The following is an 18724-nucleotide window of genomic DNA, read 5'->3' as shown; positions in this document are numbered from 1 at the left end:
TATCAGAGGGAAAGCAAAGCAAAGATCTGTGTGACAGTGGTCTGTAATGGAGATGGTGGTAGCTCAGCTCAGTATTAATCATAGTAAGTGGGTTTAAGTTAGATTTAGGAAGTAACCACACAATTATGAAGAGATAAACCAGGCCTAATCCCACACATTCTTGCTACACAAAGTCCCTACCTCTTGCCTACCCCTGGACTTGAACTGCTGCCCACTGTCTTCTTTGAATGGCTTCCATTTCCTTCATTCTCAGAATAGTGCAGGTGAACTGAATAGTCTTCTAGCCCTAGTGAGGAAGATAATTAAGGGGATCCATCCAAAACATAAAAATGAAAGCAGCTGCCTCCTCTAGGCTGGATTAAAACCATACTCTCCGGCCACAATGGTATAAATTAGAGCCATCACATTGTGAATCCTCTTTATGCTAAGTGCCTTGTGAGTACCATTACCTCACTTTCTCATAATACACCTCAGCTGTGGCACCATCTCGATTGAAACCTCTGCTCTGCAAAATTAGGCTGCAGGTATTGAGAGATCAATCTTACCCAGTGTCTCAGAGCATGAATTTGAGGCCAGGCCTGGCTGTTTCCAGTTTGTGAGGCTCTGTCCACAAGCCCTTCAGCCTCTCTGGTAGGGAAAGGAATGTAAGACTCAGGACACATAAGAGCTCAGATAGTGGACTTGCTTGTAATGCCCTATGGGGCAGCTTGACGCTATAATCAAGAAGGATTTCTTGGAAAAAGAGCTGAAACCACTCTCTGAATGATGTATCAAGTGGGAAAGGAAAAGAAGAAGATGGGAATTCATTCCAGAAGTGGGGTAGGAACTGGGAATGGCTGTTGAGCCCGGCAGGATCGTAACAGAATGAATTGGCTTTGTGTTTGGGGAATTTTTATGTATTTATTTGCTGCTTGTTCAGAGAATTGCTGTATTTGGAGCTCTTGTGTTATATTTACTGCAGTGCCAGAAGCCAGCAAAGACATAATAAAACTGGTGACTTAAATACAGGCAATGTTCTGATTGGCTGGCAAAAGCTGAGAGCTAAACCCTACATTTTGCAATCAAGGAGAAGCATATCCTTCAGAATAGAAACCTTGACCTACTCAAGGTCTTCTCCTGGAGAGGAAATAAGGCATGGCAAATAGTAACAGGAGTGAGCTTATTTTACATCTCCTGCAAATGAGGTTATACCTCCTTGGGTGAATTTTCTTTTTTAAAAAATGAAATGTAATTGAATATGAAGGGGACATTAACTCCATGTTTTCCGACAAATAACATTGAAGTAGAGGCCTCAATATAGATTGAGATGGGAGGTAAGCAGCAAATTTCATCAGATTCTCCTCCAGGAGTGAGTAATATATACCCACAATGTGTGGAGCTCCACTGCAGAGACATTGGCTATTATCATCATTGCAGTATTTCTGAGGTGATTAGATCCTCAGAAAGATTGAATGCCCTGGCCACACCATAAAAAGCAGAAGTAGTGTTAGATCTCATAGTTTCTTCTGATTACCCCCCTGTGCAGATCCAATGATCTTTAAAATGACAAACTATTTAACCTTGGTCAGTTTGGTTTCTTACCTGAAGGGGAAGTCCTGATCTGCCACACTAAGTGTTGTTTGCCTCTGTTTCTAGAAGGAAGACAATATGCAGACTGTGGAATGACAAGAACTAATGTGTGCTCTGAGTCAAAGACGTGTGACTGCAGGCCAAACTCAGGGCTACTTACCACACCCATGCCCTCTCATTCACTTTGTGGTCAGCACTATGAGAGTGTCACTATTATTTCTACTCCCAGGTAAAAGAGTTGAAAGATATCAAAAGCTAAGGCTCAGAGAGATCCAATAAGTTTTCTGAGGTCACTCAGCTTCACAGTGGAAAGACAAAGATGCACACCTGTACAGTAGAGACAGGCACCAGCCAACCACATCCCATGGCCACAGCATTAAGAGTGGACAGACAGGAGATAAGAGGAGAAGAACTGGAGGTGACATTCAATCCCTGAATGGCATCATATAGCCGTGATCCTAACCTCTGTGTGTTCTTCAGATTAGATCTTGGGCACATGCAACTCCTGGCCAGGAACTGCCCGTGTCCCAGCTGTAAGTGCACCAGGGCAGCTAGCAGTCACCTGAGCAGTTTGTCACAGAAGGAGGATTAAAAAAAAAACCTCACAGGATAGGAAAGAAAGGGGGGCCATGCCAGCAGAGAGCAGTGCTTTGTGGAGAGGCCTCTCTGCCCTTGTCCACAGATGCTCTTAAAGCCTCACTCTCAGACAGCAATCTCAGTCCAGGCTCTAGCCACAAAGCAGACTGGAGACAAAGTGAGCAGACAGAAGTCAATCCAGCTCAGCAGGTGGCTCACACCACAGCTGCTTAAAGGCACCCCTAAATCCATCCCTCAAAGCCCAGAATTAAGGATGCTTTGTCAGGAATGGAACTGCTGAGAGACCAGCATGAATGCAGTCTTTACCTATTTCTGTAGAGAATGGAACTTTCTGGAACATAGCCACTAAGCTGCAAGACATCACACACTGGAAGCTAAAGCCTCACTCCTACCTTGCTCACTGATGATATGGCTATGGGTAGGTGGCTTTCCTTCTCAGGTCACAGTTAATTAACTCAGTCCTATGGTCAGCCAGTCATTTTGTTCATCTGCCAAGTATTTACTCAGCGCACAGTCTGTATTTGCCATAGTGCAAGGTGCTGGGATGCAGAAGTGAGCCAAATGACACCTATTCCTGTGGAGCTCACAGTCGGGTATATGAACATCACATAACCCTATGGGGGTGTGGGAAGTGACATCTAGGAAGAATGCTAGTAAAGGAAAGGTGCTAGGGGAGCAAGGACCAGGGAAAATGCATGGTGTCTGCAGGGGAGGGATGTGTGTTTGCTGCAGAGCTAAGGGGGCAGAAAAAGAGGTTACCAGCCAATGAGCAGATGAGGAAGTGTGTGTCATAAGCATGAGGAACAGTGCCAGCAGACACATGTGCAAACGGTTAGCCCTCCCAGAGGCCTTAGTAGAGCATACTGTGACTTCCGAGCCCAGCCGCCCGACGTACCTGAGGTTACTCCATCATCTCCAAGGTTCTTTGCAGCCATATTTCTGGATTGTTTTCATTTTCATCGTGAGGCTAAGGTTGGCTCTTTTACTCTGAGGCTGCGTCCCACAGATTGTTTTAGAAGGAAGAGCAATTATTTGAATCGTCAACATCAAATGGTCTGCCTCTTTCTGTTTACATGTTCTGCATATTTGTGTCACATCTTCCTTTGCTTGGTGGAAAGGTGCCTCCTGGCTGAAATAAGGTTGACTTTAAAAGAGTCAGAGTTGAACCTGTTTCCTTGTCATGGTTGCTTGTGTGTACCGGAGAAGAAGCCGGGCATCTTTAAGGAAAACCAGTACCCAAGGATGCTTCCTGAGCACATTGTTGAGGCCAGCCTACCAGGGGAGGCTGAGGCTAAGAAGGCCAGGCCCCCAGGTGATCTCCTCACCCTAGAATTCAGGCAGATTATTCCCAGATAGGTCCTTTACTAAAAGAAGTAAACCTTTTTTTTTTGGGGGGGGGGCGGGTATCAGTCATAAGGCTTGAACTCTGGGCCTGGGCACTGTCTCTCAGCTCTTCAGCTAGTGCTCTACCACTTGAGCCACAGCGCCACTTCCGATTTTCTGGTGGTTTATTGGAAATACAAGTCTCATGGACTTTCCTGCCCAGGCTGGCTTGGAACCGCAATCCTCAGATCTCAGCCTCCTGAGTATCTAGGATTATAGGTGCGAGCCACTGGTGCCTGACAGAAGTAGACCTATTTGAACAGTAAACTTGCTGCCTCCCACCCTACCTTCTTCACTGGAGAATGGTCTAGGAAAGTACACCCCAAAATGTGTTCCTGGGGTATTGGAATAGTCAGATACGTTTTGAGAATGTGGGGCCCTGTGTAAATGCCTTAGTGAAGGATTTCTTATATGTGTCTTGTACCCCAAACCCCAAGTAGTCACAGAGAGAGCCATTTCCAAACTTTGTCTTGCTATAGACCTCATCCTCTCAGTGACTCTTGTAATGGCAGAGCTAACATTTCCTAGAATAGATTTGAGGAGCGCTAGTCTAGGCTTCTCAGAGAATCATAGGTCATAAAATCCAAGAGCTTCTCTCAGATGAAGGGACTATGGGCAGAGAGGGTCTGACTTTGGCCCAAGGTCCCACAGCTAAGGGAAAATCAAACACCAGAACACAGGTTCCTAATATCTATTCCTGTATGTCAAGGCCCCTGCCCTGTTATGGCTTCTTTTTTAAATCACAAAAGGCAAAGAGAAGAGTGAACATCCAGTGAATCCCCACTCTAACACAGGGAGAACCCTAGAAACTTTGCTCAACTGTAGGACCTGTTATTTGTACCAGAATTACAATAGGTGCTTGGGTCCATGTATCATTGCATTTAATCTTTAGAATATGTGGGGAGAGGCGGTGTACCCTAGCTATACAGGAAACAGAGTTAGAAAAATTCAGTTGCTGGTTGAATAAGTTGCCAAGATTTAGACCCAGGTCCGTCTAACTTTGCAGGCACAATGAGGAACATTCAATTGTCTTTTCAAAAACCACATGTGATCAAAATGTGTTCCCTTTGCAGATGAAGAAACAAGGCCCACCAAAGTTTAGACACTTAACAAGGCTGTACCACTAAGGGCTTGGGAAGATAATGGGTATGACTCTACTCTGCCAGATCCAAGTCTGCATCCAAATTGACTGCTCTTCCTCTCTCTATTGGCCTAAAAGTGGAAGGAGAGTCCCATGCCTCAGGCAGTCTTGAACCCAGGGCTCATGTTCCACTCCCTGTCTGCATTTATACAGTGCTAGGCCCAGTTTTTCCAACCCTTTAGGAGAAAATCCCAAAAAGTCATAAGCTTTGCTTGATTGCCAAGGAAGAATATCTATACTCCTGTGGTTGACCTCTGCCAGTAGGAAGCTAATTTGTCTCCTGAGTTATGGAACCTTCATGTTCATGTCCATTTTGAACCCTAATGAGCACATTGTCAAGGCATTGCTGTCCACGTGACGTTTGCCCTTCACTTGATTCTCCTGCTGATCTTTCCTTTCCTCAGTGGAAAAGACCAGCATGGTAAACAGAGCCCTGTTTCCATGGAATCTCAACTCTCTGACTTTTCCTTTCCAGCATGAGAAATGATAATTACTTGATTCCTCTTTATAATTTTGGATGTTGTACAGCAGAGTTGTCAGACTCAGCGGCCGAGGCTGGCCTTCTTTAGCATGCCAGTCTATTTTAAGGAAGTTCAGTTACATTTCCTTTTTAGCCACTCTTCAGATCATTAGCTATTGGGCAGCCAGGTTTGCCTACTGGTCCTTCCCACTAATTAAAGTCCAACCAACAAAAGGGACTTGACCTTGGGGATTGTGAGAGACTCTGAGAAGCCAGGGAAAATTGTCTGGAGAGGGGAACCTCTGGTCAGTATCAACCCACCTCTTCAGATAACACATCAAGACAGCCCAAACCCCTACATCCACACCAGGAAGGACCACTGTTGAATCTGGTGCTCTCTTCACTGACCCTTTGCCACCCCATCGTGGTCCATCAGCCAACACAAATCATTCTAATGACAGCATGGATAACCCCAGGTACCATTTCCCAATGGTTCACAACATAGCAACCTCTGGGTTGAGCATTTTGTATGCATTGTTCATTCACATGACAGTCATAGGTAGGGTTATCCTGAATATTCAGATGAGGAAACCTGAAGCACGGAGAGGCTGAATACTTTGCCCCACAGTTACTGGCAAAGCTACAATAAGGATATATCCATTGCTCATGTGTCTTCTTGTACTGCTACAATCTTCTCAGTTGAAGGCAGCAATTCACAACAACTGACAGGGAGTTCACAGTTCTCAGCCCCTAAGTGGGGCTCTCCATGTCAAATTGACTCCTGTCTACAAAGGTTCAAAGTGAGGATTTTGAGTTAATTAACTGTCAGGCCCAATCAGAAAATCAAAACAGGGCACTTAAGGAGGACAAGTAACTCCAGCAGGCAGTATGGAACCAAGAGAATGCCAGCAAATACAGCCTGGGAAAGGAATGGCATGGTACTGAGCACAGGAGATTCTCAGCCTCCACTCGTGGAGTAGAACAGACAACTGGATCTATCATCCTGAGCCACCAAATCTTTCACTACTGAGCCATATTCCCTCTCAGTTTAGTATCAAGAAAATCCACCACAATCCTACCACTACCCAGCTGTAACCTATGTTGGGAAATCTCCAGCTGAAAAGTCATGAGAAATTACGTTTTCCAATGCAAAACTTGCACTCAGATACAGAAATATCAACATAGAAATATTACTAAAATGAAGACACAAGTAATATGGCCCCTTCAAATTCCAATGAAGGAACTGAATGAAAATGGAGTGATAGCTCCATCAGCTCAAACCAATAGTAAGAAAGATCAATGATGTTAAAGAAGAGATGTATAAGCACCTGATTGAAATTAAGGAAGATACAAATAAATAGCTGGCTGAACTCAGAACTCCAACAAGCAGATGAATATGGAATAACGTGCAGGATATACAAGAATTCAATAAAGACATGGAAATTCTGAAGAAAAATAGCAAGAAGGCCAACATAATGCTGGCTGGCCATCAGTTCCAAGTTGAGGCAGAGAATCCTCTGGTTGAAGTGGCTCATAACCTTGACAAGCTTTGTAAACTGCAGGCTGCTCCTCCCACTTAGACTCTGTGTGATGTTTGTTTTTAGTGAAATAATTGTGTAAAAGGAGCTGGCACTGATGGCTCACGACTATAATCCTAGCTACGAAGGAGGCTGAGATATGAGGATCATGGTTCAAAGCCAGCCCAGGCAGGAAAGGCTATGAAACTCTCACCTCCAATAAACCACTAGAAAAACCAGAAGTGGCACAGTGGCTCAAATGGTAGAGTGCTATTCTCGAGCTGAACTGCTGAGGGATAGGTCCCAGTCCCAGAGTTGAAGCCCCATAACCGACAAAAAAAAATGTGCAAAAGGAAAGTTAGGTGGAGTTAAGTAGAGAATTTCTCAGGATCTTGATTATGCTTATAGGTATTACAAATTTTCAGGAGGGAGCAGACTTTCCTGAACCCAAAATCTTTTTTTCTTACAAACATATATTAGTTTCTATTTTGGGGGACTCTTTAGAAAAGGCTGGAAAACAGATCCAAGATTACTTGGTGTTTGATCTAGGCATCAATAGATGCTAATCCCCATTCTTCTGGCCATACATGTTCTTGCTAGATTAAAACTTTATCAAGTCACAGACTGATTTTGTCTTGTTCCTATTTAATCCATTGTTTTGACATTTTGAAATTTTGATGAATGAAATAGTAAGTATGTAAAGGAATGATAGAATAAATGAACGAGTAAAGGTTGTTGTAGGCCTTGCCTTCTTCCCTAGCCTTGTCTGCTATTCCATTTATGTTCTAGGAGGATGGGTGGAAGACCACAGTGCCTCTGTGGAACTTATTAGGGGGGTTGGTTGTGTTTTTCCTTTTCAACTCTATCCTGTGTGATCACCTTGTCTTCCCACAGAATTAGTTCCTGACATTTACTTGGGCTGGCTTGGTGGCTCACAAAATAATCTCTGCTAATCAGGATGTGGGGGTAGGTGGTAAGAACATGGCTTCCCAGCCAGTCAGAAATTCTGGATGCTTCCTTTACAAAGTCCTATGACTGTCTCTCTTAACAGCCAACAATGCATATGCTCTGTAAAATAATTCTTACCAGGAATTTCACTCAAAACTGGATGTGCTGGTTAGAAGCATGTTTGTTTTGCGGAATATTTCTATGAGCACAGGGTGGAGGTATACGATGATAAGTCATGAGTCTATTGCATTTTGTGAACCAAGCTAATAGTCTTTCTGTGTCCATGTTTGTGCTTTGTGCAGCTGGACAATCCAGATGAGCAGGCAGCCCAGATCAGACGAGAGCTGGATGGACGTCTCCAAATGGCAGACCAAATAGCCAGGGTAAGGAAACTTGGTGAATATTCCTTAGGGACCAAAGTCCCCACCCAGGAAGCATATTGATTACTAAGGGCCTTCAAAAGATATATATGAGATGAGGTCCTTAGCCTCAACCTCTCCCAGAATGACACATGCACTTTATTTGCTTAACTGCAAGGAATACCCAAGCTTAGGTCTCTCTCCTACCCTGAGTCCCAAGCTTACATTTCCCCTGTCTACTGGACATTTTTTTTTTTTTTGAGTCCGGTCGTGGGGCCTGAACTCTGGGCCTGGGTGCTGTCCCTCAGCTCTTCAGCTCAAGGCTAAGGCTCTACCACTTGAGCCACTGCGCCACTTCTGGCTTTTTTCTTTTTTGCTTATGTGGTGCTGAGGAATTGAACCCAGGGCCTCAGGCATGCAAGGCAAGCGCTCTACCACGGAGCCACCTTCCCAGCCCCTCTACTGGACATTTATATGAAAACCTTCTCTGGCATTTCAAGTTGAATGTGTTCAAAAACTCTGGCTCGTTATCTGCTTCCTCCCACCTATGTTTACTACCCATGCACCTATTACTGCTCCTCACATATCTAAATCATAGATGAAACTTCCTAGTCACCAGCAACTTCTTTTCCTCCCTCCCCAAGCTCTACACTGTATCAGCTTCGTATTCAGCCCTGTTGGCTCAGGGCTGCTCACTGTGGGTTGGAGATCCCTTGGCCGCATTCCTGTTGCTCATGCTCTGATCCAGGTCCCATTTCCAGCACCCAGAGGTTTCTGTTGTCTCCTACGGGAGATCTCTGGCTCTAATCTCTCCCAGCTAGTGTGCATCTTACACTCAATTGTCATTCCAAAACATATCTTAAAGCAGAGCTTCAGAATCCTTCCACAGCCTTGCCCTAGAATAGAACCTGGCCTGTTTAGAATGATATTCAACACTCTTATTCAAAAGGCTATACCCTCCCATATTAACCTCATCACTCACAACTTTCCCACCAGATGTCTCTGACCCAGCTGCAGAGAATGCTGCCTTCTGAAGACATCAAGTCCTTTCCAGGCTCAGTGTCTTTGTTCCTGCTGACAGCTGAACTTGGAAGGGCTTTTCTTTTCCCTCCCACTTAACAAACTCACCCACTCAGCCCTCAGTACCTTCTCTTAAAGCTGATCACACACCTAGGCCTTTATTAAGGCAGTTCATTGGGAAGGTGATCATCAGTTTACCTTTCTGCATCTCCCGGTGGGTAGAAGTCTTCTCAAGTTAACATCTTTTCCTGTGGTTGATACGTATAGCCTGTGGTTGATTACTATTGTTGCTGTTGCCATTCATGGTATTATTACTAATACTATTGCCAGTTCTCAGTTAAGTCGTGACTATGTCCAGCAGGCTAAATGGTTTACCTGGACTGGTTCAGCTGATCCCACAAACAGCCCTCTCAGGACAGTCACTTGTCCTCCTTGCTTTGGAAATGGGGAGATGCAAACAAACATGAAGGACACTAACAAAATGTACCCTGGACCCTTCACTCAGGCACTGGGCTGATGGACTTTCCTTTGATTCAAACCTTGAGCAACTCCCTGCCCTGAAACTCAGTAATTACTATAAGTAATATGTAATGGAATAGTTTAAAAATAGTAAGTAATGCTAAAAATCCATAAAGTTTCATAACTATTACTTCTTACTAGTTTCTACTGGCCACATGTACAAGTGCGAGAGGAGGGTTGTCAGAAATGGTGGGGATGTTAGGCATGCGGTACAGCCTCGTGCTGACCCTTCTCCTATGGAGAATGCTGTTCTAGGATATGGATAAGAAAACAAAGGTATTCCAGGAGGCACAAAATTCTCTCTGTGCTCATGCAGTTTTACTGAAATGTTTGCATCTTGGGTGTGTGTGTGTGTGTGTGTGTGTGTGTGTGTGTGTGTGTGTGTGTGTGTGTGTGTGTGTGTGTGTGTGTGTGTGTGTGTGTGTGTGTGTGTGTGTGTGTGTGTGTGTGTGTGTGTGTGTGTGTGCGCGCGCGCGCATGCGCATGTGTGTATCTTGATTTATAGCCAAGTGAAGCTGGTGGTAACAACAGAACAGCTTACAGACATGGATTTGACCAAAGGTCGTGTATGAAGGATCTTGTGTTTTAAAGCCTCCTTAACATGGGAATAAATATCAATAGGTTTTTAGAATTTGTTTTAATTCACTGTCTAGATGATTTACTCCTCTTATGTGATTATCCAGAAAATAAAGTTAGTCTGATCTATTCCCCTGATTTGTAGGCAACTAGTACATCCCAACAAATAAGGAGTCAACCCATTTAAATAAATTTATAGATGCACTTCAAAAACAAGTTCCTGGCATCTTTCTTTTAATTGTTTTGTTTTCCTTGAGGCTTAATACAATCACTTAAATAAGTAATGTTATTTAGCCTAATTTCTAATTTTTGTTCAAGTTATATAGATAAGTAATTGGTGCATAGTGAGCCAAGATGCTCATCTCTCAACAGTTCAAAGAATTCTCTTTCCTGGTATACACCCGAAATGTTCTGATGCTAAAGATAATATTGTTAACCACACGGAATTAAACTTTCTTGGATAATAAAGTAGACATTCAGACAAGTCTTGGTTAATATTTGCAAAGAATGAGAAATAATTTCAGAGTAAAGGCAGGGTCTCCAATCGCATAGGGTATAGAGCATTTCCATGAGACAGTCTTTCCACTACTGTCTCTTGTTCTCATGAAATTCACTTTCTTCCAAGCCTGGGGCCTCCATGCTACCACTAGTTGGCCCTAGAGTGAACTCTTCACCCAAAGGGAGCCAATTTGTAGTTTCTGGTCATGAATGACTGAGTTATAAATAGCGTGTTTGATGCTAACAAGACCAATGAATCCCCTCCCTAGGGCTTGTAGAAGCAGGTCTACAAGACTCTGTCTTTCAGTAGTAAGAAGATACCTGAAACCATGTTTGATTGTTTCATCTGGGGAGGAAAAAAAGCTTATGCCAAGGGCATCACCATATTCACATACCTGTTTCTAGTTATTGTTCAGCTCTCTCTGTGTGACTACTTTTGTTCACTCTAGTTACATTCTACTTTTCTCTTCACCTAGAGCAGCCAGGCTAATAATCAGGGGGAAAAATGAAAAAAAAAATTCATGTACCAAAAATTAAATAAAATTCCAAAGTTCTCATATATTCACTAGCTCATAGAGAGAGACCAAAACAAGGAACCTCTTGCTTCTTTTCTTCTAGCATGTTCTCATTTTTTTCTATGTCCAGCATCACAGTGAATGTTAGTGAGGATGTGCAAATCAACCCATATGGCTGAATATCAGCTCCTGTGCATGTTATAACCAGAAATTCCTGGATGCAGATGTCATTCAGCATGCATAATCCACTTTGTTCTCTGACTTAAAAGATTGCAAGTGAGAGACACCAACTTGAGGGAGCTTTTGTAAAAGAGATGGCTCTAGGGATCAAGGAGTCCATGGATGAAGTACTACCAGAACCCAGGAACGAATGAAACCAGGGGCATGAGAGGGGACCACTTTCTATCCTTGTGTCTCTGTGGGTCATTATCCCTTCTTTCTTGGCAAGCCAACTCTCCCTGCTTCTCAGGTGGGAAGAATGGCTGTCCCATATCTTTGTATGTGTCTGGTGTATATAAATAAGGAATCATTCAGTCAGTCACCTCCACATCTTTTTCCATCTTTTCCTGTTTCTCATTACCCATGTCAAATTCACAGTTCCACAAACTGACCCTTTGATTGGCCTAACTTGATTGAAGGGCCATACCTGGTTGAATGAACCAATCCACTGTGCAGAAAATGGTGAGATTCTTACTGGGCATGTGGATGCTGGAGGTATATCACTTAGAGTGGTACCTAAAAGGTAGCACCATAGATAGGGTATCATTATCAATTGATGTACCTACAAATTATCATTTAGGTAGCACTTACTATAGGGTAGCTGTTTTTCTCTATATTTTACATTTAATAAACTATACTACTTTCCAACAACCTATGAGAAAGGTGTTATCATTGTCCATTTCCTGGATAAGAAACCTACAGCAAAGACCTTAAAGACTTGGCCAAGGTCATTCAATGATCAAAAAATGTATTTTTAACTGATATTCCCACAACCATTTCAAGATACTTTCTAAATACAGGCCTTCATGTTCTTCATTGCTTCCAATCTGAGGATTCAATATGCCCTTGACTCAGGCTTTCACCTTCCTCTATCCTGGACTCTGTCTCATAATCAGTCTGTTATCAAATGTGACAGGCACTGGCAAAGCAATTTCACGTCAACTTTTATTTAGACCTGTGATAGACAATCTGTGGAATTATAATAATTCTCCCCAGTTTAGACAAATCTAAGTGTTTAAGTGATGTAGCTGAATTCACTTAGCTACTAAGGAGAAAACTGGTTCTCTCCTGCCGAGATTCATGCCATTTCTTGTGATTAATCAGCTGAGATGCAAGAAATAATTCCAGAACAGGACTGCTTGCCAGTCTCCTCTTTCTCCCTGACGGATGCCTCTCCAGAGAATAGCATTCTTTCTTCCATTAACATTTTCTATAGTTTCCCTTCCCTTTATGTAGAAGAAAAAAAAATGAAGTAGCCATGTCAGGCATGGTTTCTATAATTCAGAATGCTTTCTACTGTACTATCTTTGGAATCTAGAAGAAAGGTTTTCAACTCCCTGATGATTCTAACAGTATCCTTCTTATCATCAAATGCTTCTATGAGACAGCATATGGTTGTACTCTTATCCTGAAAGAGAAGGAAGACAAGTGTAAGTCATCTTTTCTTCTTCTACCACTCTATACTGTGAGCTGTTAATTCAGTCACACCAACAACCCCCAAATCATCAGACAGACGGCAGCCCAGGAATATCAGACAGACATGGCCTTTCTGTGAACATCAGTCACATTGCCTTAAAAGTTTCAGGAAGAGATCTGAATTCATTTTTTTTTAATCTGGTAGAAAAGACTTCTTAATCCCTGTTCAAACAGTTTCTGAATCCTCTCATGTTGATATTAAAGTGTCCCCAAATTCCACCCAGGAATTAACTATAAGTTATTTAAATTGTGTGATCAGAAGTTGACATTGGAGCTTAAAACTGGCAGATTGTGGCATTAGTGCTATGGGGATATTTGCCAGTTTTTTTGGTCATATTTTGGGGCAAAATTCCAAAAGTCATGAGCTAATTATATAATACAAATAATACAGCTTTTGTGGTCTCAATGGCTTGAAATATCTTTGTTTTGTTTTAAAGCAATCATTTAAATGTGGAATTGCCACTTTGATTCCTATTATATACAAAGCAAAATACTCTCTTAGACTCTGCTTACAAGCACCTATGAGAAATAACATCTAAATACTTCCCTGTCCCATATATTGTCCTTGATCAGAGTAAAACGGAATTCTAAGCCAGTACAGAATGGTACTGTCCTCTACCTTGCAAACTGATGTTTTTCACCCTGTGTCATGAAGAGACTAAGCATACAGTAGTTTACTTCACTTTGTTACCTACATAAGTGCATGTAGGGAGTATCTGTCTGCCTCTGGTCCCTATCACATAGCAAAGAACTCAGGAAAATGTGAGTTCAAGCTTGAAAGTAAGTGCTAGGGAGGTGTTTTGAAGCCCACTCAAATGGCAGGAATCCAAGGGAAGAGAAATCCGAACAGTTCATAGAAGCTCAAGACATAAGAGCAAGTGGATAAAGCAGGTAAACCTGAAAGCTACACTTGAGTCCCACATGCCTTCTGACACCATGAGGCTGACTGGCAAATGGCTACGTTTCTCTCATTTGATGTGCCAACTCCTTCTCATCACTTTTTCTACTTTAGTCTACTCTTAGCTGTCACCCTTGGCAGAGTAGTGCTACAAAAATGAAAAGATATGCCAGGCACTGGTGGCTCATGCCTGTAATCCTAGATACTCAGGAGGCTGAGATCTGAAGATATCGGTTCAAAGCCAGCCCGGCAGGAAAGTCCATGAGCTTCTTATTTCCAATAAACCACCAGAAAACCAGAAGTGGTGCTGTGGCTTAAGTGGTAGAGTGCTTGCCTTGAGCTGAAGAGCTGAGGGACAGCGCCCAGGCCGAGTTCAAGCCCCGCGACCAACAGAGAGGGGGGGGGGGGAGAAGGGAGAGAGAGAGGGGGAGGGAGGGAGAGAGGGGGAGGGAGGGAGGGGGGAGAAAGAAGGGAGGGAGGGAGAAAGGGAGGGAGGAGAGGTACTGCAATGTCATCAAAGTTCTATTGCCATTTGAGACAAAATAATTCTACCCTGTCATAGTGCAGTTCACATAGGCTATGGAGCCAGTCTTGGGTTCATACTCTTTAAAAATAATAATAATGGGGCTGGGAAGGTGGCTCAGGGGTAGTGCGCTTGCCTTGCATGCATGAGGCCCTGAGTTCGATTCCTCAGCACCACATAAGAAAAAAGAAAAAAGCAGGAAGTGGCGCTGTGGCTCAAGTGGTAGAGCACTAGCCTTGAGCTGAAGAGCTGAGGGACAGCGCCCAGGCCCAGAGTTCAGGCCCCACAACAGGACCCCCCCAAAAAAAAAGTTTTTTTATTGTGAAAATACGGTACAGAAGGGTTACAATTACACGAGCAAGGTAATGAGTACATTTCTTATCAAGCATTGTTGTCTCCTCCTTTGTTTCCCTTTATCATCCCTTCCTATTCCTCCTACCCCACTGCCAAAGTTGTAAAGTTTGTTTTTCGACATAGCGTCTTGTACATCTCATTGTTACAGTGGGTCCACCTGTATCCCTATTTAAACAATTTGTTTTTTCCCTTCCCTTCCCCAAATTATACCAACATCAAATACATGAAAACAGGGGTTGTACCATGGGGGAGGGACATACAAAGCAACAAAGAAATCATCTTATAAATGTGTTAAAAACAATAGCAAGAAAAACCATTTGAGTCCTTATCTTGGGGTTCATTTCACCTAACATCAACTTGTCTGACCATTTCTGCTTGTCTTAGAATAGACACATGAAGAAATGCTCAACTCCTCCAGCCATAAAAGAAATGCAAATCAAAACAACACTGAGATACCACCTCACCCCAGTTAGAATGGCTATAATCAAGAACTCTAATAACAACAGATGCTGGAGGGGATGTGGACAGAAGGGAACCCTACTGCACTGTTGGTGGGAGGGTTCAGACTCTTCTCATTATTGGTACAACTTTTCTGCCTCATTTTCTTTAGAAAATAGGGTGGGGGTGGGGAAGAATTTGTTTCGATGGGTTGTTGGATTAAAAGACATAAAGCACGTGAAGTACTTAGTTTGGTGGAACTACGTGACACTACAGGACAGCTAGTTTCATTATTTCTACTAAAGTTACATCATTATCAGTAGTATTTCTGGTGGGGATATTAGTAGCATAGTACCTGACAGGTGCATGTATTATGTGTATGGAGAGAGAAACTGAGAACAAAATAATATTCATGTTTGTCATTGGTTTTTCCTCTTTATAGCAATTCTGTGAAGTTTGTTTTTTCCCATTTCAAATGTGAACAACAAACTTTGGTGGGTGAAGCTATATGTCTGATATCACAAAGCTAGTAAATGTAGGCCTAGGATTCCGAATCAAGTCTGTCTGATTGACATGCACCAACTAATGTTCCTTAGTTCCACATGCACCAACTAATATTCCTGTATGGTCTGGGCATGCCTCTGTGGCTGCTTTTGTCACACCACAAAGGCATTTTGTCAGATCTGTCACGATTAGACAATTGATGGCTTTGTGGCATGCCTTCCCAGCACCCTTCACTGAGTCTTCCATCCCCAGTGACCAGCACAGGACAGCAGCCCAGGAAGTGTTGGAGGGATTCAGAGAAATAGCTATAAGACTATCTAGAAAATGTCCTTCTATTTTAGCCTTCCTGATGGGATATTCGTCTACATCATTTGAGCCTTTGAGTATGCAATTCTCTCTGAGGATACCCAAGTTGCCTTCTACATATGTCCATCATCCTCTCTGAAAGAGAGAGAAAGAGAGAGAGAGAGAGAGAGAGAGAGAGAGAGAGAGAGAGAGAGAGAAAGAAAGAAAGAAAGAAAGAAAGAAAGAAAGAAAGAAAGAAAGAAAGAAAGAAAGAAAAAAGGTAAAAGAAAATAAAAAAGGCCAATATCACTGAAAGACTTTGTAGAATTTCCAAATACTATTTTTAAAGAGGTCCTAAAGATTCCCCAGTGTAGCCAATTCTTATATCCAGGAATGTTAATCAGTTTCAAACAAAAATAACTGGCAAAGTTATCAGGTCCAAATGAAAATGGTTTTTCTTTGAAGGACTCTGACCTGCCTGTCTGCTATGTCCTTCATAAAGCAATATGAACAAATCATTCTTTTGCCAAAGCTAACTTGTTTTCATGCCTAGGAAAGTAGCAACAGAGATGAACAATGACATTTTCCTTATTTTGTCACACTGCTGCTTTGAAATGTGTTCCTAATGGGTCTGTCACTGAAAATTCCACTCAAGAACCTCAGCCTAGATTGACAGAATGCTATTACTTCTTGAGGCTTAAGCGCTCGGAGCAAGGGGGTAGGAGGAGAAAGGTTTTGTTTTCCCCTTGAAGGCTTCAGTTTTATGAATTTCTTTTTTATGATGTCCTTAGGAACTGTCCAAGTTCTGGGAGGAGAGATCACTCTGTGAATTTTTCTAGTGTTGCTACATAGAGCTTAGTGGGCGCTAACTCTATACCAAAATGATGTTGTCTATAATTGCTGAGTCTTCTTCCAAAACATCAAGACTGTGGAGTTAAAAGGCCTCAAGTGAATCCCTAGGAAGAGTGTGATGAAAGGGTCTGCTGGCTGGCAAGGAAGAAAAACCACACTTTATAAATACTACTTTCTCTCACTCTCTATCCCCCTGGCAACTGCAAAGCTAGCAACTAGCAGTAAAAATTAAAGATACCACTTAACCTACTTCCCCCCAAATACCCTGTAGTTCTCTAAGGTGTGGGCTCCAATATGGGAGGTGAAAGAGATGGGTCAGTGCCCTGGACCTCAAGCACTTGACATGTTACCTGTGCTGGTTGAAAGCCTTCAATGTGGCTGGAGTTACTCCACTTCTTTTTCTTTTCACTGTCCAGATGGGCCTTGGTCCAGAGTTGTTGGGGAACTATTTTTGTATGTGTGCCGGTACTGAGACTGGAACTCAGAGCCTAGGAACTGACCCTTGGTTGGTTTTGTGTGTGTGTGCGTGTGTGCGTGTGTGCGTGTGTGTGTGTGTGTGTGTGTGTGTGTGTGTGTGTGTGTGTGTGTGTGTGTGTGTGTGTATAATTGGAGATAATCTCACAGGCTTTCCTATCCAGGCTGGCTTTGAGCTGCAATCTTCAGATCTCAGCCTCCCAAATAGCTAGGATTTATAGTAGTGAGCTATCTACACCTGGCTAGAGATAGGGAAAACATAGTATGTGCAGTTATATAATTGGATTCATGGTCATCTATATTTTTGTGGGAAGGAAAAAAAATAGTAGCTCCTGTCCCTCCCAGACAATTCAACCTGGCTATCAAACCCTCAGTCCAAACATTATCTTTCCTAGGAGATACCCCAATTCTTTCAAGAAGAATTCATGTATCTTGTGTACTTCCATCACAACAACCTTGATATTTCATTAGAGACCTATCCTCCAATCTGTCAGCTCAAGGTAGGGGTGGGGTAGCTTGCTTTGTTTCTCTAAGGCTTTTAAAAAATTATATTTAAGGCCAGCACCGGTGGCTCATGCCTGTAATCCTAGCTACTCAAGAGGCTGAGATCTGAGGATTGCAGTTCAAAGCCAGCCCGGGCAGGAAAGTCCATGAGACTCTTACCTCCAATAAACCACCAGAAAATCAGAAGTGGTGCTGTGGCTCAAGTGGTAAAGCACTCACCTTGAGCTTAAGAGCTGAGGGACAGTGCCCAGGCCCAGAGTTCAAGCCCCACGACTGAACGCCACCCCCCCAGAAAAAGATTATCTTTAAGTAGTTGTATAAAGGTGTTGCTGTTAACAAAGCAGTTCATGAGCATAAACATCTTGATCAATGTTACTCCTTTCCTCATTCTCACCCCCCATCCCTCCCACCTCCACCCCTTCTCCCAATTGTCTTAGTTTCTTAGGATATGCATTGAATGTTATGATTGCATTCTCCACCCCAACTCTCTCCATTTGTCTAGCCCTTACTCCTTGACCCCAGTCCCATCTTTCAAGTACCTGTTTCCTGGTGTTGATTTTGTTGGACTGTAAGTTAGCCTTTCTAATGAATTACACCATTTGAGTTCTCCCCCTGAATCTCCCATATTTCAGTTAATATGCTGATATATACTTAGATACTACCCCAAAGTACTTGCTTATTTATTATAATTTAATTCTAACTTCCACAAATGAGAGAACACATGCTTTACATCCATCTTGTCTCTAAGGTACCCCTAGAGCTACCTGCCTGTACCAGGCAGTGTCAGACTGAGACTTGAACCCATGGCATGGAATATCCTAAGCAAGTACCTCGCTCCGAGCCCTTTTCTTTGCATTTTGTTTTTGAGATGTGGTCTCACTAACTTTACCTCTTACCTGTTGAATGGCTGGGATTAGAGGCATGTACCACCACACTCAGCCTGGTATTCCAGAATTTTAAGGGTGACCCTTAATAGAAATAAAGAAGTTTTAAAGAAATAGGACTGTAGGGAATCTCTTACATTGCATTATCACCATGAGCTGCTAGAAAGGCCATAAATGCATCATCTCTTTCAGAAGCACCCATCCTGCCTCT

At 42.8% G+C, this 18724-nt stretch overlaps 1 protein-coding gene across 7 annotated transcripts in view; it reads left to right on the top strand.

The window, feature by feature from the left end:
* Positions 1-18724, top strand: part of Cadps (calcium dependent secretion activator) — a 446274-nt gene that overhangs the window by 191105 nt on the left and 236445 nt on the right. For all 7 annotated transcript variants that reach the window (XM_070018866.1, XM_070018868.1, XM_070018865.1 and 4 more), the window contains exon 4: positions 7918-7998. In XM_070018866.1, the coding sequence (XP_069874967.1) occupies positions 7918-7998 (81 nt within the window). The remainder of the gene's footprint in view (positions 1-7917; positions 7999-18724) is intronic.

Source organism: Dipodomys merriami, unplaced genomic scaffold (genome assembly GCF_024711535.1).
Source record: "Dipodomys merriami isolate MVZ:Mamm:240054 unplaced genomic scaffold, mDipMer1.0.p SCAF_13, whole genome shotgun sequence".
In the NCBI taxonomy this organism is placed as follows: domain Eukaryota; kingdom Metazoa; phylum Chordata; class Mammalia; order Rodentia; family Heteromyidae; genus Dipodomys; species Dipodomys merriami.
This window is presented reverse-complemented; position numbering and strand designations above follow the sequence as displayed.